General features: G+C 38.5%; 1 protein-coding gene across 1 annotated transcript in view; it reads left to right on the top strand.

The window, feature by feature from the left end:
* LOC119657030 (GILT-like protein 1) overlaps positions 1 to 8,985 on the top strand; it is a 31,929-nt gene extending 22,944 nt beyond the window's left edge. The window contains exons 3-5 of the mRNA XM_038063783.1: positions 3,982 to 4,116; positions 4,180 to 4,539; positions 8,467 to 8,985. Of these exons, the coding sequence (XP_037919711.1) occupies positions 3,982 to 4,116; positions 4,180 to 4,539; positions 8,467 to 8,637 (666 nt within the window). The 3' untranslated portion in view covers positions 8,638 to 8,985. The remainder of the gene's footprint in view (positions 1 to 3,981; positions 4,117 to 4,179; positions 4,540 to 8,466) is intronic.
* The last annotated feature ends 15,499 nt before the right edge of the window (positions 8,986 to 24,484 follow it).

Below are 24,484 nucleotides of genomic sequence, written 5' to 3'. Positions count from 1 at the left end.
TACCATTCATGAGCAGTTTTATGTATCATATATTACTGAAATGCGATTGCTCTGTGGTAGGCGCTGGAAAAAGGGCTCAATCTGCTGTTAAAACTTAGTGCGTGTGGCTGGGGCTCCTTGGGTACGTTAAAGCCTACGTCTTCCTGGGTGAATGAGAGTAAGATACACACATTTGATTACTGCAATAGTACTACGAATCTTTATCTTTGCTTCTTCGATGCTTTTTTGCTCAGCCGTTTGAGTAGTGGTAATCATTTGCTTGTAAGCTCAACATCGTTGAGTATTGTATAGTATCCAATTAAAATGCAAACCGACACCTGTCTTAGGTGTCAGAGTAAACCATTATGACTTCAACCCAAAAAAATTCCAATTTTATTCTCCAGGAACTGATGATGCTGTTAAAAAAACTTTCACTTGTTTTGGCGATTTTTATTTTACAAAACCAATAAAATGTATTTGATATTTATTAAGCTCGGGAGAACCACTTCTTCCCTTCATCTAATAGGTCTAATAGGTCGTCTTAGCAGCAAGTCTTAGTTATTTCAAATAATTTAATCGTTAGAAACACTGCTTTCCACAAACAGTGAACATTGATTGCTTATAAGTTAAATATCAACGAAATATCCTTTGGACGAAGCGTCGAAATGTTCTGGCGTTGAAACATTGCTCGCCTCGATACGTTGAAATGCTCTCGTTGAAACGACCTGCTTCCTTGGTCGTCATATAGGGTTCTTAATCATCTATCTTCCTGTAGGGTGTCAAAAGTTCGTCTGAGGATTCTTTTCTGAAACGTTGCAATGAGTTCGCAATTTTTCTTGCTAGAAACCCAAATCTCCGTAAAATATATTAGGACTGGCAAAAGCATTGACCTATGGTTAGACCCTTCGAACGGAATAGGATCTGTTGTTTATTGTTGTCAGTTGGCAGGCCAATACTAATTCATGTTATTGTCCCTCTCTTTTCTGTGCTCACAATGCCACCAATTATTTAATGTTGCCTTCATTAATATGCAGCCAAAAATTTCGCGCCGCCTGCCGGCTACTGACTTTTCTTATGGCCCTGTCCAGTTTTACCTTGGATACACTATTACCGGCGACTTTGAAGCTTTGAAGGATCACCGCACAACGGTTCCATTAAGGTTTTGAGTAATAAATTATGCAATCAGTCTTACAACTTATTGCTTACACCATGTTTGTTGGCAGGTAAGATATGACCATATAAACAATTTAAAAACAATATCATTGCAAAGGGCGCCATGCCGTTTGGGCTTACCACCGCACCTTCTTTTCAGCAATTTACAAATGTGCTGTTCATCCTACGAAATATCCATGGAACCTAAGAGAAAGCGAACAATTTATTCAAGTCGAAAGAAAGAAATAAAATGAAAATAAGTTACAAAGCGGATATAGTACAAGCGTTCTTGTGGTTGTATCTATCTAAGGACTTTCGGTTCTTGATGCGACTGAGGGGCGAAATAAGACACTAACTTCTAATTTGTTGAATAATATTACAAGTTTACATCAATCTGATTTGGTACAATTTATTATGTTTTTAATTCTATGCCCCTCCCGGGCTATGTTTATAGTGAAAAAGTATGCAATCATTACGTTGCCTCCGTTGCTTTTTTGCTGGTAAACGTTAGGGTCATGTAGGTCCTTCAATAAAAGTGATCTGTGCATCTTTGATCAAAACGACAGTTCCTGAAGACATTCGAAGTATTTCTTTGAAACAATGGTTTCCACAGACACTACTTAAAATATGCAATGCCATAATTTATTTCAGTTGAGCTAAATTGGCTGGTTGTAATTTTCCTATCCAAAACAGTTTTCGATGGGGTCGACCAGGTATTAGACCACTACTTTAGTTTCTTTCTTTATCAGAAAGTTTCCAACCAGTTTGTTTACTTTTTCTAAAGTTCTGCGGATTTCGTATTAACTCTTGTCTTCGTTCGTAGTTGGCAACTTTTTTAGTTTTTTTCTTCAAACATCATTAAATCCAAAAAAATGTGTATTTGGCAAAAAGTTGTGATCTTTGAAAAGGAGACTTTGCAAATGTTTTTTTTGCCTAAAGAAAAAACAAATTAAACAAATTATAATTGCGTCATACAGAACTGGGTGGAATTGAAAATCTCAGAATATGTGGGGTAAAATTATCTAAGAATTCAGGAAACTGCTATCAAAAAAACTTCTTTGATATTCATATTTATGACCCGCATGAACAGAATTCCATGGAATTTTATTATCTCTGCGATTAATATTCATTATCAACAAAAACTATTTATCCTTTTTAAACAGAAGTGAACTTTGGAAAAGGAATATGGATGAATTTTGCGGAATTCGAAAATTTCTTCAGATCAAATTTGTGTTGGAAGCCGTCATTATTATTCACCCTTGCAAATATGCTGAACGACTTTATCATACCGAAAGTTCACGAAAATTGGTAAAAACTGAAATTGATTCTGAGAGAACAAGGGAAGTTTGCACTTTATCTTCGAATTTGCGAAGCTGCTAAAGATCAGATATTCACAAATATAATATTTTGAAAAAAAAAAATAGATGTGTATTATTAACTATATAAATTTCTATAAGATTTTCGGTGAGTGTCAAATATTCTTTTCGGTCTGACTAAAAAACATAACATCTTGTAATCTACTAGTTGAACGGTGTCCTGCCTAGGGGTATTTGTAGAAAACTGAGAATTTTCTTGGTGTACTGGAAGTAGTATACAAATCAGATGGTACACTTACCCTTGCACATAGTACTCGAAGAGGGCGATTAGAATCGAATCTGCAATGGGACTCATCTAAGGGGGCTTACCGAAATAATTCATGAAGGTTGGTTACCTTGTGAGAGTTTCAATGTGGTTCTGCTCATATCGCGAGTAGAGCTTCTTGTGGGCTCTAGTGTCAAGTTGCGCCTAGTTAAGGCAGAGGTATTAGATAGGTTTCTCATGCACTCTGTAGAAACCAGTACCGCTGTGTGTATCTTGCCGGGAATCTGATTGTGGTTTTTAAATCAATCCGTGTCTGAAGAGGACCTTGGGATTAAACCTATATTACAGGCATTCAGGGTAAAACCCGTAGACCTTCATCACCTTGCAGCTTGAACATCGGTGTGAAATTTTGTAATGTTCGCCTCTCTAAACGATGCTATTTGAAAGTATTCATTCAATTTCCGAATATACCGTAAAAACTGTTTAGATTCCTGAGTAGCTCCAGTAATATGTCGACAAATTGACCAGTGGAACAATACATTGCAGGCAAGTCGTATATCGTGTTTTTCGGAAATTAGCGCGGCAATTAGATGCTCTTGCCCGGAAATTTGTAATTAGTACCCCATGTTGTTGAGATGTTTCCGCAGTCCTAAGCTCTGATCGGTTATATTTTCGGTATGGGTCTTATTTTTTCCATATTTCAGCACCTCATAAGTAGAGACTCTAATTCGTTCTGTTCCCACTCGTGAGTCTCGTTCCTCAGATATGTCAGTAGCTCTACTGGCTGGCAGTTATGCTGCTGTGTATATCAGCTTGATTGCTAATATTCAATTTTCTGGGTAGCATTTTCGATAATTTTCAGAATTTAATATTTCACCAATCATAGTCATTATTTATCATGAAAACTGGTCGAAAGGTGTATAAGTTGACTTATCTAGGGGCAGCTTACAGGAATGTGGCCAGCATCAACATTTTTTTCGTTAAAAATCAAATATATACCCCAATTTTCATGATTATCGGGTGAACGGTGTAGAGATTGATATACTGCAGCGGAATCTACGGACGAGTTATGACAACTTATATAGTGCATAAATCTTCTCCCTGAAAAAAATATGTATATGCATCAATTTTCATGGCGATCGGTTGAACGGTTTCGGAGTCTATGAATCACAAGTGAATATATATACCAACAGCATCCATTTTTAAATAATAGAAAATAAAAACTTGAGTATCTTTTCCTCATTTTATGTGTATTTCTTCGTATTTCAGATTCCTGTGACCGTTTACTATGAGTCGCTTTGTCCTGACAGTCAAGCATTCATTACTCAACAACTATATCCACAACTCAAGCAAGGGCTAGCCGATCGTGTAGAAGTTAAATGGATTCCATTTGGAAAATCTAAAGTACCCACTCTAATGTGATTTGAATTAAAAGTTCATTTCTAATCATCACTTCTTCCATTTCAGTTCGAAACGAGAGGAAGCGACGTTGAATTTGAATGTCATCATGGACCAAATGAATGTTATGGCAACAAAGTTCAATCATGCGCCATTCAACATATTCAAAGCAATTCCTATGAAAATCAATACACACGCGAAAGTCTCATTTTAGAATTCATTAATTGTTTGATGAAATCCGGCAAAAACTTCCCAGACAACATTTATCCAGGCGAAAGATGTGCCCACGAAAACCATATCAACAATTGGGAAGTTATTGCTCAATGCGCTAATTCAACAGAGGGTAGCAACTTGTTGAAGCAAAATGGTGAATTGACGAAGGCTTTCCAACCAGAATTGCAAAGTGTACCTACTGTTACTTTCAATCATGTGAGTATTTATGTGAAAACTGTATTATTATATTTTTCGGCTTTTATAGCAAATGGATAGGCATTTAGAGATGTCCACTTCTATTTCCCTGAAAGTTTTTTTGTTCATGTTTTATTAATTGAACCTGTTCGAAGCGCTTAACACGGAGTCGGAAAATCTTTCAACACTATTTCTAGACTCTGATCCTCTCCAACGGTCGGAGTGATATTTCCGGAAATAACTAAGAACAGAAGATTTTCGCATATTTTTGTCTAGATGATGGAAATAGGTCTCTAATTTTGTTTTTTGTCTTGAGTTTACAAATCTCGACCTTCAGCAAATCTAAGTTCAGCCAGTTATAGATAGAAAAAGCCGAGATAATACCTCTTGCAGTGACAACTTGACATAACTCATCACATTACGGCTGCATAAGCGAGTATCAGTCTACTAATAGCAATGTATATCCATTGTCAAATGAGGACTAAGCCCGCATATTGACGTAAAAGTTTGCCTGCGTTACTCATAAACTATGAGAGGTCGTTTCATCTTTGCATATACATGTATGTTTTGTCTATAACAACTTTTAAATATTTCAATTTAATGGAAATTTCATGCGTTATTCCACTCATCTTTATTGGGAAAGACCTTTCAGTTTCATCCTTTTTATAAATAATACCAACGTTTGGATCTTTCATTTGGATTTACTGAAAGCCCATGTCTGAAGCACCAACTGTTCTGGAGTTACGATTAAAAGCTAGTATATCCATGTTATTCGCAGATAATTGGGCTTGTGTTGACAGTTCTTGCAGTTCGCATAACAGTAAGCCGATCATCATACTGCATAAAAGTCTTGCTAGAGAGCAGCCTATTGTTGTTTTTATTACCAGGTAGTGATCACCACCTACTTTGACACATAGTCATCTTTACGTTAGTATAGGAATTAATGATTTGATTAAGCCATTGATTGATTGATTCTCGAAGAGAGTCCAGCCTGCCCGAATCGTTCTTTTCAAGGGCCATGTATAGCCTTGAAACTTCTCTGTAACTTTCCAGTTCCTTATAGACTTGTCTAAAGGAGTCTCGAATCAAAGTTCTTACAAGTCTGTTTTATTCACACTGAGAGTTCCTGAAGTCTAACCAGTTTTTATTTTTTTTCCTTTTACAGGCGGCTTTCGGAAGCTGCTGCGGTTGATTGTAATTGATTGATTTGGTTGATTTTTGTAATTCTCAATTCCATCAGGCGCCTCTTCCACTACATTTCGCCCGAGTAATAGGGCAGTCCCTTTAAAAGCTTTCTGAAAGTGTGTGTTTTAGAGTTTGCAATTGATGTTCGGACTGCCAAAGGAGCTTCTTCCTTTTAGAACTGTATTTGCTAATTTCCCAACAAATATGTTGGACATACACAGAGGCAATTTTTTCTCTTGCCATTAGTTTGTATATTGTAAGATGGCCACAGCTAGATCCTTAGCATAGAGTTGTTTCAGCATGACTGCTGACATAGACTTTTGGTTTGTGGATCTTGGATCGCAGAAGATCCTAGTCCCCATTACTGATCCAGTACCATTGATATTATTAGATCAAATCAGTGGGTCTTATAGCACATCCTGTGACTTTGTTAATCTTACCATTAGTAGAAAGGTGCCGGTTCTTTGGGCAACTTTGTTAACCATGCCACCAATTGAAAGATCCCCCTCGATTGCGTCCGATTTCTCTGGATATTGCCAAACCTCGTGGTGGATCAACGCTTATGCCCTCATTACCAAGGGACTCCGTCTTCTTTGCAGTGCCTTTCTCAGCTGTCGCCGAGGAATATTAGACTGCTTGCGTGCCTACGGGCTGAATCTTTCAAAATCTACGCTTCAACCGCGACTTGATTGCTTACAATTGCGGGTGAGTTCGAAGTCTGTGAATTAATACTATTTGGAGAGTCAATACCCCTAGCTTCCATATTCATGCTTTGCCGTATATTAGTGTAATATAGAACTGCATAGGTTATCATATTGCGGCAAAATGGTGTTAGAGAGGAGTTAATGTACCACGGTGCCCCTGTTATTGTATTTAACATTTTCGGTTGTCCACGTTGATGAAGGTCATTATTTAAGATACAAGCGCTTTCTCATTGCTGAATGTTGTAAGACGAAAGTAGCTGTATTTTACTATGTAAAAGAAAACCTCACAATTCAGTTTGGGTTTTGACTCTCTGTTCATTAGTCAGGAATAGTTTTTGGTCTTTATCATCATTGGCAACTGCTTAGCATCAATAAGCCTTCTCCAGGTTAGGCGTCTATTGAAAAGGTATAGTTTGGGTGTTTCACTCCTTTGCTTTGGTTAATATTTACTCTGCTAACCTTAAGTGCCTGTCAGGTTCCTTTTTCAGTGTCAAAGAAGGGATACATACAGTGAAGGTTCGTGGAGTAAATATTCATCAAAGCCAAGAAATAAAACATTCAACGCCTATACCGAAACATTCCTCGTAAATTGACTTTTATTCTTCTATCCTTTTGCTAATTTCCCACTAGTTACAGGTGTCCTGTCAAATTCGCAAATTTTCCCTTTTTTCACCACCGAATTATCTCTTTTCCGCGATAATCTTTTCAATAGTTCGGAAAGAAGTGGATAAGACTTCTGTTGTGAACGTAGGGGGGGAGGGGGGGGGGGGGGGTTTGCATCTAATCACTGAACATTATAGGGTCATACTATTATTAACTTTGGGAAAAGCTCAACATAAAAGTTTTTGGTCTCATTTTAAAAATATGTATGGGGACGACTTTAAAAGGACAGTGAAGTATGCAAACTTTTTCTGCATTCACATGGTCCGCAGGGGTTGCATAATATGCTTAAATTTTCCGAGAAGCATAATTTTATAACAGAAAATGCATAAAGTGTGTTTATAGCTGGTGAAAATGGAAATATTAGTATAAATCTATATTAAGATTTTGAAACTGAGGAGACGGAAATCATTTTCTACAAGTGGCGCAAAACGTGGGACATTTTGCTGCTGCTGTTGAATATTCATGAAGGGCTTGGTGAGCGTAATGATGATTTAAACGGCAGAACAGAACGACAAGTAAAGGGCTTATCACTCCAGCGTATAGGGTTTTTTTTAGACTACGCCAGTATATTATGGCTAGACTGAACGGAAAAGCCAAAAGCATTTTCTTCTTTTTCTTCAGCGATCATTTGCGCCATTTTGTTTCATCAAAAGCCTTACCTAGATGCAATCGCGAAGCTTTCTGATCTCCTTTCAGCGTATCAAGCCACCGTTGTTTCGGCTGGCCATTTAGTCGCTTACTATCGCTTGCAATGTTCAGACCAGTCTTGGCGAGTGAATTCTCGTTATCGCGAATTATGGGACCATACCATCAAAGACGCCTCCCTCGCAATTTTTCCAAGATTGGTGCAACCCTATATCGATCGCGGATCATTTGGGATGTGCGTGTCATTCCACTAGTCTAACGCAACATTTTCGTCGCTAAAGGAATAACAAAAACAAAACCAGTTCGACTAGAAAAGTACTTCTTATGTCCTACTAGAATATACTAGGGTATATCGATTGTTGGCAATGATGCATATTCAACAAATTGTCCCAGAATACTTTAAAAGTCAGAACTTTATTTTCGGTGCAGGTTTCAGATAATACTCGAGTTTTTTATGACCATTGTAGTCTGCTTAGTTTTCTTGAAAGTGTCATCTACGTGTTCCTTCAGACCCAGATGAACCGTGAACCCCCGAAGAAAGTAGTAGCATGTTTTAGGTGTTGCTAATTGAAATTGAAAAAAACTACTCTCTGTCCTCTAGCAAACTTTAGGTTTTCGACTGGAGTCATTATAACGGATGGTCTAACTTTGTGGCCTTAGACTATGTCTTGGCTGAGCTTTACTTACTATTTAAATTATAACAGCAGTTTAAGAAGAAGAAGTGATTTAAAATTAATATTTTCATTTACAGCAATTCGATAAGGAAGTTCAAGCCATGGCTTTGACCAATTTCCGCTCGGTCATCTGCACATTCTTCAGTATTCCCAAGCCACAACTCTGTGTTGCAAACGGAGGTGCCGGAACCACAGCTGCCGTGTCGTTAGTGTTGGGAGCTGCTTATTCTGCCGCGCGAATTCTTTAGATGGTAAAGAATTTTAATCTTACCACGTTCAACCGTCCTTTTTTAATTACATTAGTTTAATATTAGTATGAGAAACCTCAAATTGGCTTGATGCTGTTGAAAATTTTCTTATTGATAAGGTTTTATCCGCAGCTAATACAGAACATTTAAGTAAGTTTGTAAATTTAAAGTATTGGAGGACTTACAAGTAAGCAAGTATTAAAGGATACATGCTAGGTTTAGAAAAATGTTTGTTTTCTTTCAAGTCGTGGTTGGCTAGAACAAACCTAAATATACAAATTTTGCAAGTAAGGCATTATGAACATGTACTTTTCTGTATAAATTTTTCAGTTACAAATAAAAAAACTTTAAAATTAAGTAATTTTTACTAATTTTCTGCCTGAATATTAAATGTAGGAAACTGGTTGGTTAGACTGCTTAGGTGAATACCTGAGAAAAGAAATCGAAACATAACACAGCTACCTACAAGCGTAATAAATCTGTTATCCTATGCGATGCAAATCCAAATCACTACTTCGATTTTTACAATTCCTCGCACAAGGACACCCGTTGTTGGGGTACCTACCGATTCTTGTAAGTAATCGCAAGAAATAATATTGGAACAATGTGGACTTGATGAGGGGTTGCTTGATGGGAATTTCGATTGAAAATGCAAATCTTTTGTTTGTTGCTCTTTGGATCGGATGTCTGTCTCATGAAAATAACAAGGAATAGACTCTTCGGAAGGCAAGAAGTAAGTTCTTACTAGGCCAAATTTACGCAAAATGAGAAACAGTACCAACATAGTATTTAGGATTTTTTCGGCAGTATTTGAATTTATTAACATATCTGCAACATATAATAGTAGATTTTAACTTCCGTTTCTAAACTTGTCGATATCGTTTATTGCTCTGTTTTGGATATAGGCATTGCATACATTTACATTTATTTAAACTTTGTGTTATCATTACATGACTGAATTTCTACATTAAAGAAATTGATAATAATTTTGAAGACAATCTCCACAAGAACATGGAAGAGAATATTCATGTATTTTTGGGAATATTACGCGTTTAAGAGAATGGAATACAGAGGAGCGGCAATGTAGTAAAATCTAATCGAGAAACTAGTCGAAATCGCAAAATGTTTGCAGGACTTAGAGTGATTAACCCTCCTACCTTTAAGCTGGTGCATACGCAAGTGCAACCATTTTCAAAAAAACAAATGTTTCTCATGTTGAAATAAAAATGTTGAAATAGGTAAGCATTACAAATAAATATTTTTTCGAATTGATAATTTTTCAAAAAACTGAAGCTATTTCGCAGAAAAGTAATCAGTATAAGGAGGAAAGAAGGAACGATTCATATGATATCATCTTATGATAAAATAATAAACATATTTTGGAGATCCTTTGATGATTATGGTGTCGCATATACGTGATTCTGTATTTCGATTTACCACAACTGCTATTGGAATCATTCGCCAATTTAATTTCTTACTTACTATGGGCATCCGCGGTGCTATTTTAGAATCAATGTTGGATTTGTTCCACTCTTGAACTTTTTTTCAGCAACAGTTATGACGCTTGCCTTAACGGGTTAATGGAAACAAACCATGGCATCTGTTTTACATCACCTTTCAGAATATTGTTTTCCATTTTTAATAAGAGGGTCCCCTTTTAACTTCCATTTATACTTTAAGCAATTGATTGAAAGTGCTGAAAATTAATATATACATATACACTATTCAAGAAAGCAGTGGAGTTCTGGAAAATCAACTACATTTTTCGACTAAATATTCCAAGAAAAATACAAATGTGAGTTTTACACTACACTATTATATCTGTCAATTTTTAACTTGACTTTTGATATAGGATATATCTTCCTTTTGATAAATAAATCGTTTTCGTGAGGCTGGTGTTATTAGTTTGGAAATATGTTCGTGCCACTATCGGTGATATTCTAAAATGTTTATTTATACTGCCATTGTTATACTCCCATTTCAAAATGTATTCCAAACTTTCTCGGTCCTCGATTGAAAAATTGTCAATTAGTTCAGTGAAGTTCATGAATAAATGCGATATTTTAAGGTCGAGAAATGCCTGCAGTTGAACCTCAATATATGTTTCAGTAACATGAATTGATACTGCCTTACGATTTTCGCTTTCTTTATCAGGATTCTGAATTATTTTCCACTGTCTTCTTGTATAGCCTCCTTTAATGAAAATAGTACCTTTCCTGGGATATGTTTTCCACATTCACTGCTTCTCGCTTTCGGATAATCAATTAGCGAATTTTAATGGCTCTCGTACTACCAGTTTTTGTGAAGAAATTTGGAAGTCGAATGAATGAACTGGGCTATTATACGTTACTATCTTAAAAGTACATCTTACTTAAATTGAGGTTAAAAAAAAATAATTTTTTCCTACAACAACGAAAAGTTTTGGCGGAGCTCTTTTCCTTTAGATTCCTCCCTAAGGTTGTATAATTTTCGTTTTTTTTTTAAATCATAGAAATCCAAGTAGTTATCGGCAATATCTACAACCGAAAGCGACGAAAAGATTGTGCGATATTTATTTAGAAATTACCAATGCGTCCATGCGTTGTTATGGCTTAAACTTAACGCCATCAATGAAAGTTACACATGACAGTTTTTTCCGGGATAAATTCGTATATATATTATATATACTGTATATATTATGTATATATATTGTATATATTGTCCTTTATATGTGCAACAAATTTCAAAAAGATTGGTTCAACTGCAGCACCGCTTGTTTGAAAGTTACCTTTGACCATCTCTAGTACTCATATTTAATCGAAAATTATATAAAAATAAACTATATATGCTCCATTTCCATTTTAATATCCACACAACGATTTAACAAGTTGGAATGCCGGAAGCTGGCTTTTCGGGTATAAAGGTTCTGTATTCATCTTATGTGAGAAACTTTCTACGCACATTTTTCCATTCGTATATGGCTAAAAACCCAAAATATTCCTTCATATTTTTTCAAACTACAAGATATACGTACGTATTACAGACGTAGATATTATGCTCACTATAAACAAACAGACATTGCCTATTACCGAATACTATACTTATATATGCATGTATATAAATTCCTACCTATTTCCAATTTACTTCGTGCACAAAAGCATACATATGTACATATATAGTCGTTTATTGGATACCGCTGGTTTAATATACTATTATAATATATCTACCTGAATTACGCACTACCACAAAGCTTCGTTAGCGTATACATATAAATACGTACATATGTCTGCCTTGGGTAATTGATATTGATATATAAATGATTAAAAAACTAAAATGAAATGTTTCCTTGCGACCTCCCATTCATGTGAAAACAAACATTTTCCGAAAACAAACATTTTTATTTTAACCTATAAAAATACAATTCTAAATTAACCTAACTTATGTACTACCTTAACAGCCTAGCTTAATCTAAGGTACAATCTATGGCTTAAACTAACTTATCACTAAAGAATATATGGAATTATACATAATACGTACTCTGGAGGAAAAGTCGAAAAAAACCTCTATTAATTAAATTTTTTATAAAAACAGGCGGGCGGGGAAGGAACTAGGATGTGGGTTGGGATGGGGGGCATCCGGGAGGGGTTTAGGAAAGGAAGCTAGGAGTGGCGCTAAGGATGGGTAGGTTTTGAAAACTGGAATGAGGAGTAGTTACCGTTGTAGAAGATTACTCTACCGCCGGGGTCGAAAAGGAGGTTACGGGCCTGGAGAGATAAGAGGATTTGTGGGAACAGATGAGTTCGTAGAAGATTCTCTTCGACGATCTCGATCTGCATGGCCTGGGAGATAAGTGGATTTGGGTGGGATATGGCTTTTTCGAGGAATTTGAGGGCATGACGGGCTAGGACGGCGTCAATGCGGGGCGTTTGAGAGGAGTCGTAGAGGATCTGGTTGGAGATATATTTGGAGCGGTCTTCGTTCTTGTATATGTTGGTGCAGTGGCGGAGGATTCTGCGTTCTTTGAGGCGGATTCGTTCGATTTGGTGAGGGGAAGCGTCGGACCAGAAGATGAAGCCGAAAACGAGGAGGGGACGGATAAGTTGTTTGTAGCCAAACAGCTTAACTTTCTGAGGTGTTGGGCTTGTGTATTTCAGGATTGGGTAGAGGTATTTGAAGGCACCTGTTGTTGGTTGGGGTGGTGCCGTTGTGGATCTTCAGGGATAGGGTTGAAATGTCGTTCCTCATTTTCGGCGTCATCTTAGCGGTACCACGGAATACGATGGTTTCGCATTTTTGTGGATTTAGGGACAGTTTCCAGCGGGTGAAGTACCGGTAGAGCTCGTCCAAATAGGAATTCAGACGGGCTTCACCGGCAGGGATGTTTCTGGTGGAGGTGTAGAGGATGAGATCATCCGCGTATTGAAGGATTTGGATTGGATTTGGGTGTGGAGTTGGTTTAGAAAGGTCTGCGGTAAACAGGGAAAAGAGGGTAGAGGAGAGGACTGACCCCTGAGGGATGCCAGCCGGGCTAGAATATGGGGAGGAGAGGTGTTCACGGAGTTGGACTTGGGATTTCCGCCCATCAAGAAAGCTAATAATTAGCTTGCAGAGGTGCGGATGGAACTGGAGGACTTCAGAAAGCTTGTATGCGAGTCCGTATTGCCATACGGAGTCGAAAGCCTTCTTTATGTCGAGGAGACAGGCTATGGTCGGAGCGTTCCGGTTGAGACCGAGGAGGACGTCCGATTTGAGCACGAGTAGCGCATGCTCAACTGAGTGTTTGGGGCGGTTGGCGAATTGGAATTGTGGGATTGAATGATTGGAGTCACAGTGCTCGTCGATAGTGATTTTGATGATCCGCTCGAAAATCTTGGCGGAGGATGAGAGGATTCCCATTCATGTGAGTTCACTTTGATGTAGTATTAACGAATTGTATGTTATGTTGACCTCATACACGTTTTAGAATGCATGAAATTGACATAAAATGTAAAAGTTTTACCTTCTGTAACTTTGTTAATAATAGTTGGATTTCCTTCAAACTTCTTAGAGATATGCTTCATGTTATCTTTGTTATCCTGCGGGTTTCCAGCAAAATTTTTGAAATATGGTAATATACTATTATTATTTGTGTATATTTCGGAACGGGATGTATTTTGTGGCCTAAATTTTATTTAGATACACCACTGTGATTTCTTTTTCCGGTTGGATAGATTCGGAGAACGAGATCTGTTACAGTTTTTGGTTGTCATATTTTGAGCTCTGACTCCCCTATGTTTCGCTCGAGATCAAATATGGGATCAGTTTCGAAAATTGTTAATTGAGCTCTTTCATTTGACATTCAACATGGCCACATTCTGTGATAAAAAATGTGCCCCTTCGTTTCGCATGTATGAGGAACCCCCTTAAACTTAACCCAAAATGGCGTCACTTACTGTATGCAAAGGGATCACAGACCACACGCTCTATCCAACTTTCGTGAAATTCGGGCTACCCGTTTCCGAATAAATGGGGTGTAGCAGACAGACAGATAGGCAGACAAGGCAGACACCGGCTCGATTCTAATAAGATTGCGCTTCACACAAAACTCTAAAAATGGGAACTGGAAGCCCGGCGCTTCAGGTATCAAGGTTTTGTATTCATCTTATGTGAGGAACTTTGGATGCCCTTTTTTCTTTTCATATATATATTTCCAAAATTTCAGATATATGTACATAAGATTTAAATATTATGCTCTTCCTAAATAAACATTGACTATTGTCGCATATTGGTGCGTATATACAGTATTTGTCCATCGAATTATGAACGATAAACTTTTTTTTAGAAAATTTACTATATCAAAGATTTTTTTATTCTAAAGAATAATCAAAATAAACAGTAATTGTGGGCAAGCCATTCAATTCTGGTAGGCTAAAAGGAGCTAAAGAAGCACTGTTCTTATTAACACCACCATTAGTGATGGATGATTCAAAGAGCATTGAAAGATGTTGGATGGAAATGTAGAAAAAAAGTTAAACGACTCTCAGAGTATAATTTCCCAAATTATACACTTCAATGCCAAACTGCATAAATCTGTCAAAAAAAGATGAAATACTTGGTTTCACGAAACTTTTGCCTGGAGCAAAAATCAGTCAATGACATTGGGTGTTTAAATGTATGTATTTTTTAATAAATTTACAAAATTGTTAACTTTTTCTTGGTTAGCCGAATAAACAATTTTTCATTGGGACTTTTTTTTCATTTTCGTATGACATTGACTCAATTTTGCACCATATATCCAAGGGCAATGATCAATTACTTACTTCGCCTAGGTCCGGCGAATATGGCTGAAGTGATGAGATTAAATAGCCTCCGAACAAAAAAAATCAGCGTCCCGACCCCGCCAGCATTCCTCTATTCAAAGTTCAAGGCCACGCTCCGCATGTGTTACCAGAACCCTCAGTTCTTTCATCGTTGATGGACATAAAAACCAGAAGATAGGCATCTATAACACTTTTATAATATTAACTTGGTATTTTAATATGATCACGGCGAAAGGCTGGGCACAGAATTGTTTCAGCTTGGTTGTTTCTAACAAATTTGATCTCATTATAAAAGATCCTAGTCCCCTTTACTGATCCAATACTACTGATTTTGTTGAACAGAACCCGTGGGCTTTTGTACCAGAATTATATAAGGGCAGTCCTGCATCCTGCAGGAAGAGACTTCGACATATAATAAGTTTATTTGACTAACCTATATGTTTGTAGATATACGTATACAGTCTAATATATGCTGAAGAGCAGTAACTAACTGTCTGCGGCGTTTGCTGTGCATCTCATCGGGGTAATCAGCATGTCTCCACTTTTCCCGAAGGTTTCATTCTATCCATTTCTATGGACATTACACACCACGTTCAACCTGCAGTCTTCTCTCCTTTGCGGTTGAAGTTTTCTTTTGCCAAGTTTTCCTTTGCTATTTTCTGGAAATACCATCGGCGCATCGGCCGTACTGATTTCTCCAGAGAGATCGTGGTGAGGCATTCAGCAAAAATCCGTGCCTCGGCTACGACTTGATTGCTCAAAATCGCGAGTTGTTTCGAAGTCTGGGCCTTCTTATCACTTGGAGAGTTAAGATCCGTTGCTTCCATTTTATATATTAAGCTACCAAACCACGACATCGAGATTGGTATACCCATAAACAACAGTAGAGATACAAGTGAGGCGTGGAATCTATCAGGGTGACTCTGTAAGCTCGCTGTGGTTTTGTTTGGCTTGAAATCCGTCATCCCATCTTTGGCTTGAAATACGGGTTTCAAGTCAAACATGGCATATTGTGGCAATGTACATTAAGCCATTTAATGTATATGACGACATCAAATTGTATGTCAAAGGTGAAAATCAATCAGCGTGCAAGATGCTGAGTAGTAGCTAGTAAACCAGTCTTCAAAACTCCGTTTGCACGATTATCCATTGAAACCTAGTGTTGGAGTAAAACTTCGTAGCAAATAACCATCCCTGATAGAAGAATAATCCGGGGATCTTGGAAAATGATACTGTGGGATCACAAGAGAAGTGGGGAAGCGGCTCTTGGCGCATGGGCAGCGTTAGGACTTAAGTAAATTATTCCGAACAAAACAAATACGTGTCTGTATCCTTGCTAGAAAAAACGGAGGCATTCGGAAGAGACTTTTAAAAAAGATGCAGTGAAACCTGCGCTCTACAAGAAACTCGATGGTGTGGTACCAAAAGATGCGACATAGAACGGGAACGCGGTAAAAATTCTCTATTTTGATAGTCCACATACTCGATATGTAGTTGGCATTGTCATTTCTGAGGGTTTTCGTGATGCTTTTAAAGAAGGCGAGTGATTTACCGCACGTTCCACTTTTTCGCCGCAAACGCACCACAGACCAGTCGACCTTACGCCGAGAAAGACGCTTTCTTGTAATTCCTCGATACAAAGACTTATAACTGGCTTTATCTTAAAAAAAAACCGAGATTACCAACCTTTACGAATATGCAAGAATTATGGAACCAAGTGAAAGACACTGTCTATAAAGCGACCTATGTAAACCTCGGGCTCACCAAGCCAGATAAGCGGTTCATCAACCGAGATACTTGGCTTTGGAATGACGGTGTTCAAATGAAGATCTGTGCAAAGAAATGACTCAGCGACAAATTTCTCGGCGATAAAACGCTGTCCAATTGGCAAATTTACAAGGATACCAGTAGGAAAGTAAAGAACGCGATCGCTATTACCCAAGCGATAGACTGGACACTCGAGACGAGGAGATAGATCTTCACGATTTATCAAAAGCCGACACCAACGCACAGGATATCGACCAATTCGGTTGCGTTAATGATAAGAATGGAAATTGGTTACTGATCGACGAGGCGCAAGGGATAGATAATGGGAGTATTTCGTGGAGATTTCAACAGAAGAATTTGTTGATCCTTCTACAAACATTGTCGACATTTGGAGCAATTTCACCTGTCAGCGCCATTGAAGTCAAGGAAGTTGAAAAATGAAAGAAATTGTTGAAAGCAACAGGACCTGACGATATAGTATCTGTGCTCGGGAAAGCAAAGAGCTGGGTTTCAGTGAGTTTTTCACTCGAAATGTGGAATACCACCTGATTGGGAAGAAAGCACTACCGCACCAACATGGAACAAGAATCGTAATCCAAGAGAGTGTTCAATTTACCGTCGATCCGGTTGCTGTCCTACACCGCGAAGATTTTTGAACGCATTCTTCACAACCGTATTCACGTCAAATAACCGTTCGATCAAATAACCGCGAATCAAGCGGGGTTTGTGGAGAACTGTGAAGTTTCTGACGCAATATATACTGCCCGGTTTTCAATGGAGAAACACCGTGAAGAGCATCACACTCTTCACCGTGCATTTTTTGTCTAGGGAAGGCGTTCGACTGGTATGTTCTGCGGCAAAACTTAGTACCACGATAATAAAGGTAAAGTTCGAAGTGCGGCGGACATATCAAAATCGATTCATGTCACTGTCGGTATTCATCAAGGAAGCGCCCTTTCACCATTGGTGTTTGTTCTTACGCAACACACAGTGTCCTTACCATACGAGACATCCAACGTACCGGGCCCTATAAAGTGCTTTATGCAAATGATGTTTTCCTAGCATCAAAAAGCAATGCTGATCACGAGCAAATAGGGTGTTTGATGGCCGATCCTTATAAAACCGACACTATCATTCCCCAGAACTGAACAATTCAATTATTTTGGATCAATGCTATCAGCCACGGGTGAATTGCCTTATGAAATGGCTGTACGCATCGGCACAACTTGGATAAAGTTGTGTTCTGCAACTGGCGTTTTTATGATCCATTTATCAATGAATGCGATTTGAGATCTAAAATTTACAGCAGTGTCATCCGTCCTATCGCCCTCTATGGTTCTGATTGTTGGCCGACTATAAAAGATAACGAACACCGTCTCGTTGCAATGGAAACGAAAGTGTTGCGTTGAACCAGTAGCATAACACACCAGGATCACATTCGAAATGAAGATATCCGCGATCGACATGAGGTTGCATCAATCATGTGGAAATTGTGACATAATTCGGACTAATGAGAATTCAATACCTGGTTTGAATATCAAAGTCGATGGTAAACGGTCAAAAGGTCGGCCGAAACAAGGATAGAGTGGTACGCTGAATGGTGATTGAGAGCCTATCGACGCCATCTAGGGCTGGCCTTTGACCAATCAAAATGTCGAAACTGGTCGAGATGAGCCGACTCCGCTTCTGAACGAGACAAAGGCTGAAGAAGAAGAAGATATATTGCTGAGAAAAAAATAAACATTTCATCTCATCAGCTCATCATCTATCAATTGGTGTATATTTTGCCTTGGAAATGTGGGAGCAGGATTTATATTTTTCTAATTTTTATTTCCCCGTGTTATTAGTTTTTAATAATTAATAATTGATTAAAATTTTTTTTTTATTTCGGTGCGGTCGCAGGCGTCGGTTAAATGGCATGTAAAACTTTGGTAAATATCACATGAGAAACTGAAGTGTCGAGTAGGAACCACGCCACCTTCCCGAGCCTGATTAGCACAAAGACGTGCAAACTTGTGCGGACGGGATTCTTCAGTGGAGGATAAAAATTGACGGTCTTTTGAGCATCGTTTAGCATGTGTAAGAAACCAACATGTTTGAAGCATTTGGTAAAATCTTGTGAATGTTTATTGTTTATTTATAAATAATATATGTATACAGTGTGTAGATATACAAATAAACTTTTACTTTTCACAAAAAGAGACGTTTTTTCCGTAACTTTTGAATTGTTTGGTTTTCGTAGATCCGTAGTTTTAATATTATACAACAGCTGATATTTGGAAATGGATACATGGGTCTCGGGTGTGTTTTCTAGGATTAAAGGTATTTCTAATTTTCACAATATTATCGGAAATATTATACATAACTTACATGTTAATTAGCACCGGAAGCTTTTTGCTGCGGTTGAGCGGCCTTCTACGGATTATTTCTTACAAATATTGTACATAAAGTAGAATGTGAGTACTTCAGGTTTTAGGAAGTTACAAAGTTACTATTACATTTGTATCAAATGGAATATGGATGCCAACTAGCTGAGATTAATATTCAAGCCATCGACAAAAGTTTCAAATTTTACGGTATTCCATCTCCAGCTCGATAGATATGCAACGCTGTAATTGTATTTTATACAATTTATATATTTTCTATGTCGGATGTCCATTTCTAAGGATACACCTAATTTCGCTGTGCTATTGCATCTCGATTTCAATTTATATAACATTCATTGTAGGTTTCAGGATAGTAGTGCCTTTTAAATTTCATTTTCAATTGCATTGTGTTGAACTATCTTAAGGAATACTGCAGTATAAATAGACATGAAAAGGAGCATGAAATTGAGGTAGTGAAATATAGTGGAACTGAAGGTAATAATATGTTATTATCAAAACTCCCGAAAGCAATTTACAAGATCCAACTATGGTGGTATGCACCAAATCAATTTTTTGGAAGTAATTATGTATGTAAGTATTGACAGATATGTACCTCTCTGGTAATCAAAAGCAATTCCATCTCTACTCGCCTTCAATAATAGAATTTAATGTAGTATTCAAGATTGGAACATATAGCATTAGAGTACATTATTTCGAGTTTCTTTGCTGATGAGGAAACTACAAAAGCCGTGGTCATTGGTTGCTCCTTAAAACACCGAGGTAATTTTCAATAGAAAGGAACAATGCCACTGCTAAAATAATTAGAGTGGGGATGGAAAAAGGATAAGACTGAGGTTACATCCATCTTTCAAGAATCCTTGTATATTTTCTTACTCGTATTTTACATATTTGCCGGCGAAATAATAAAACGTACTCAAGGGCGCTTTGGTTGTTATACTGTTCCTAATAAGGGTTGTATTACAAATGGAAATTGCTTATTAGAAATAGAAACAGACGCAGACGCTCGTGTTCTTCAATTTGGAAAGTTCAGAAAATCTCACAGGCATCTAAATCAGTTGGTTTTGTGTTCTTCAATTTCTATGATTCTCTGTGAGTAAAATTTGGTCGGAAATGGAACATGTTATGCTTGGCTTGAATCAGCTAATCAGGAAGATTTTCGCACAATAATTGTGAGAAATCTTTGCCGCTGGGAAAATTTACGAGAATGAAATCGAAATCTACAGCAGTGGAAAAGTTTGCAAGAAGGCTAGGATACGTGGGAATGGTATGTGTTGATTTATACATGTATAAGCATAGAATTAACATTGCATGGAAATTGAGGGTAATTCTTGTGGATTTGCTACAGAAATATACCACGAAAAGAAATTTTAGAAAACTCAACAAGTTGACATGTGGATTCACATGTAATAAACATAGATTAACGTTGCACAGGAATTGTTGATGTTATCAAAATCTAGTGTTATGAGTAACATTTTCAAGTGTATCTGTCACCACGAAGCGGAAATTAAATCAGCTTCTTGTCCAAATCATCGGTTCTCTTTATGTGTGTCTTTTCTTGTTAGTTCCTTTTTGTGGGATGTGTGATAAGATTTTGCTTAGAATAGAATAAATAATACAATAAAGTGAGAATATCTTGTCCTGAAGATGAAATCAAGTGGCTTGCCACAAACAGTTTATGTTCGAGATTTCCCAAGCTCATCGAGAAAGAAGGCTAGCGCACAACTGCACAATAAAAACAGATTTATTAAAACCAAAACGAATTTGGAAGCAAGTCGCTCGACACTTCGGGTATTACCGTTTAGGGTTATCTTGTGTGATAAGTTTCCTCCCCACGTTTTCACATTCGTGCATAGCTAAAAATTCAAAATATTCCTTCATATATCCAACTCCGCCGTTCATATGAGTTCACTTTATATAATCATGATATAATCATTTATGTCTTGGATAGCGATGAATTCACGTGATATACAAAACTTTGATTTTCTATACTTTCTTAATAATAGTTGGATTTCCTTCGAACTTTCCAAAATTGTGTGATATATTATTATATATAATGGTGGCAAAATATTGTATTGCTAGGTTGAAAGTAAGGGGATTTTTGGGTAAATTTCTAAAATATGGTATTATGCTGTAATTAATCATATTTGAGCGGGTACCGGAATGGGATTTAGAGGCTTTGATTTTGAAAAGCTTCACTATTATCCATTTATTCAGATTTTTTGTTTGGATAAGTTCTGAGAACGAGACCTGTTTCACTACACGTACATTTAGATCCCTCATTCCCAATATCAGAAATAAATTTCAGTTTGAAAAAGTACTAATCAAGCCACTTCATTTGATATCCCACTGGACCATATTCTGTGAAAAAAAAAATTTACAGCTCCCATTCACATATTAACGTAGTATGCTGGTCCCAAACTCAGGTAAAGGATGAGGGTTTGAGGCAACGTACTCTGTACTATCCTTAGTAAAACAAAAATAAAATGCTGAGATCAGGGAAAGAGATAAATAGAGTATAGTTGGAGTTATTCTACTATGCTAAATCCTACCTGATCTTTCTTGGTGACAGGTCCGCGCCAGGTCGACCAAGAAAATGCATACAATGTCGTTACAAACATGATGTTCGGATTGAATCACAAGCCTCGGAGAAATGCTAGGGCGTCCACCTCAGCCGACGCGGCAGGACGGGCCCCGGTCCTGTCGAGAAATGGGCAAGGGTTCTTGACGCATGGACGGCGTCAGGACGTAAGCAAGTTAGTCCGCACACAAGGAACAAAACAAATACGTGTCTGCACGCTAAACGTTGGTACCCGAACTGGAAAGACCGAGGAACTCGCAAGAGCCTTTCGGAAAAGGCGCATTGATATCTGCGCTCTGCAAGAAATCCGATGGTCTGGTGCCAAAAGCTGCGACATTGAACGGGAACACGGTAAAAATGGCTATAAACTTCTCTATTTTGGTAACCCACACACTCAATATGGTGTTGGCATTGCCATCTCAGAGGGTTTCCGTGATGCCATTAAAGAAGTCGAACGATTTGATGATCGACTGATGAAGCTCACTATTATAACAGCTGATCGCACTATTCACTTCTTCACCGCGTATGCACCACAGACAGGTCGACCTGATGCCGAGAAAGATGCCTTATGGCAACTTCTCCATGAAAAGACTTGTCACGTGCCTACTGACGATTATATAATCATTGCCGGCGACCTTAATGGTCATATGGGTGAAAAGGCAGACGCTAACAGGTGCCAGGGGGGGGTGCCAGGGGTTCGGAGCGCGCGATGGGGGTGGCGAGCGTATAATCGATTTTGCGGATACCCATGACCCTATACTTATGAATACATGGTTCATCAAACGATTGTCTCATCTTCCTACATTTTATAGTGGGAACAGTAAAACGCCAACATTTTACCACTGTCACTGCTTGCAAAGTCGTTCCCTACGAGACCCTCGCGCCTCAACATCGGCTTTTGATTGCCGTCCTGCAAATTAAGCCACCGATAAAACAGCGTGAGGAACGCACTGGCCCGCCGCGCATTAAATGGTGAGAATAAAGAAGAAACGGTCTCACTCATACGATTGCCGGCCATTACGAATGTGGAAGAATCATGGAACCAAATGAACGACATGATCTACAAAGCGGCCTCTGCAACCCTCGGGGTCACCAAGCCGGGTAAGCGGTACATCAACCGAGATACTTGGCTTTGGAATGATGATATTGAAATGAAGGTCCGTGAAAAGAAACGCCTCTACCACAAATTTCTCGACGATAAAACGCTTGTTAATTGGCAAATTTATAAGAACGCCAACCGGGAAGCAAAGAAAGCAGTCGCTGTCACCCGAGCGAACCACTTCAAAAATATTTACGATAAACTGGACACTCGGGATGGCGAGAAAAATCTGTATCGACTGTATCGAGCAGATTTCAACTGAAGAATTTGCTCATCCTCCACTTCGACAATCATTGCCGACATTTGGACCAGTTCCACCAGTCGGCGCAACTGAAGTCGAAGAGGCAATAAAACAAATGAAATCGGGGAAAGCAACAGGACCTAACGACATCGCATTTGAGCTCTGGAAAGCGAAGAGCTGGGACCCAACACTGTAGCTCAGTGAATTCTTTAACCAGGTTATCCAGGAAGGAAGAACACCATCTGACTGGCAAGAAAGTACCACTGTTCCAATATGGAAAAAAAGGTGGTCCAGCAGGATGTTCAAGTTACCGTCCGATCCGATTACTTTCCCATACCATGAAGATTTTTGAACGCATTCTTGACAACCGTATTCGCGAAATCGTTGAAATAACCATGGATCAACCCGGATTTGTCAAGAACTGCGGAACTACTGACGCAATACACGCTGCGCGGTTACTCATGGATAAATATCGCGAGAAGCATCACCCTCTTTACATTGCCTTTCTGGATCTAGAGAAAGCGTTTGACCGTGTACCACACGAACTCATCTGGTATACTTTACGACCACACTTCGTGCCAGAAGAACTTGTGCGCTGGGTTCAATTGCTCTACCACCATCCGAAAAGTAAAGTTCGAAGTATGGCGGGTGTATCAAAACCGCTTCGTGTGTCTGGTGGTGTTCATCAAGGAAGCGCCCTCTCACCACTCCTCTTTGTCCTTGTTATGGACTCCGTCACACGGGATATCCAGCGCCCTACACAATGCTTTATGCAGATGATGTTTTTTTAGTATCTGATAGCAAAAATGATCTTGAGCAACTTGTTCAAAAATGGAATGATCGCCTCATGCAACACGGTCTCAGATTGAATTTAAACAAAACTGAATTTTTGACCACCGATCCCCATGAAACAAGCACAATTACTCCCAGCGGCAGTGATCTGCCCAGAATTGAGCAATTTAAATACCTCGGGTTAACGGTATCAGCCAATGGAGAATTGCGTTATGAAATTGCTTTACGCATTAACGCAACCTGGGTGAAGTGGCATTCCACAACTGGTGTTCGTTTTGATCGACGTATCAACGAACGTCTCAAGTCTAAAATTTACCGCAGTGTTGTCGGTTCAGTCGCTCTCTTTGGTTTTGAGTGTTGGCCGTCTATAAAAGACAATGAACGGCGTCTTGCGGTAATGGAGACGAAGATGCTATGTTGGAGTTGTGGCGTCACACGTTGAGATCACATCCGAAATGAGGACATCCGCGATCGTGATGGGGTTGCACCGATCGTGGAGAAGTTGCGAGATGGTATGGTCACGCAATTCGTGCAAACGAGAATTCACTTGCCAATATTGGTCTGAACATCGAAGTCGATGGTAAACGACCAAAAGGTAGACCTAAACAACGGTGGCTTGATACGCTAGATGGGGATTTGAAAGCCTCGAGATTGAACCCCGAACAGGCATTCGATAGAGCCAAATGGCGAAACCGATTACGACGA

This window comes from Hermetia illucens, chromosome 5, assembly GCF_905115235.1.
Source record: "Hermetia illucens chromosome 5, iHerIll2.2.curated.20191125, whole genome shotgun sequence".
Taxonomy (NCBI): domain Eukaryota; kingdom Metazoa; phylum Arthropoda; class Insecta; order Diptera; family Stratiomyidae; genus Hermetia; species Hermetia illucens.
The sequence above is the reverse complement of the archived record's forward strand: the minus strand, read 5'-3'. Positions and strand labels throughout refer to the sequence as shown.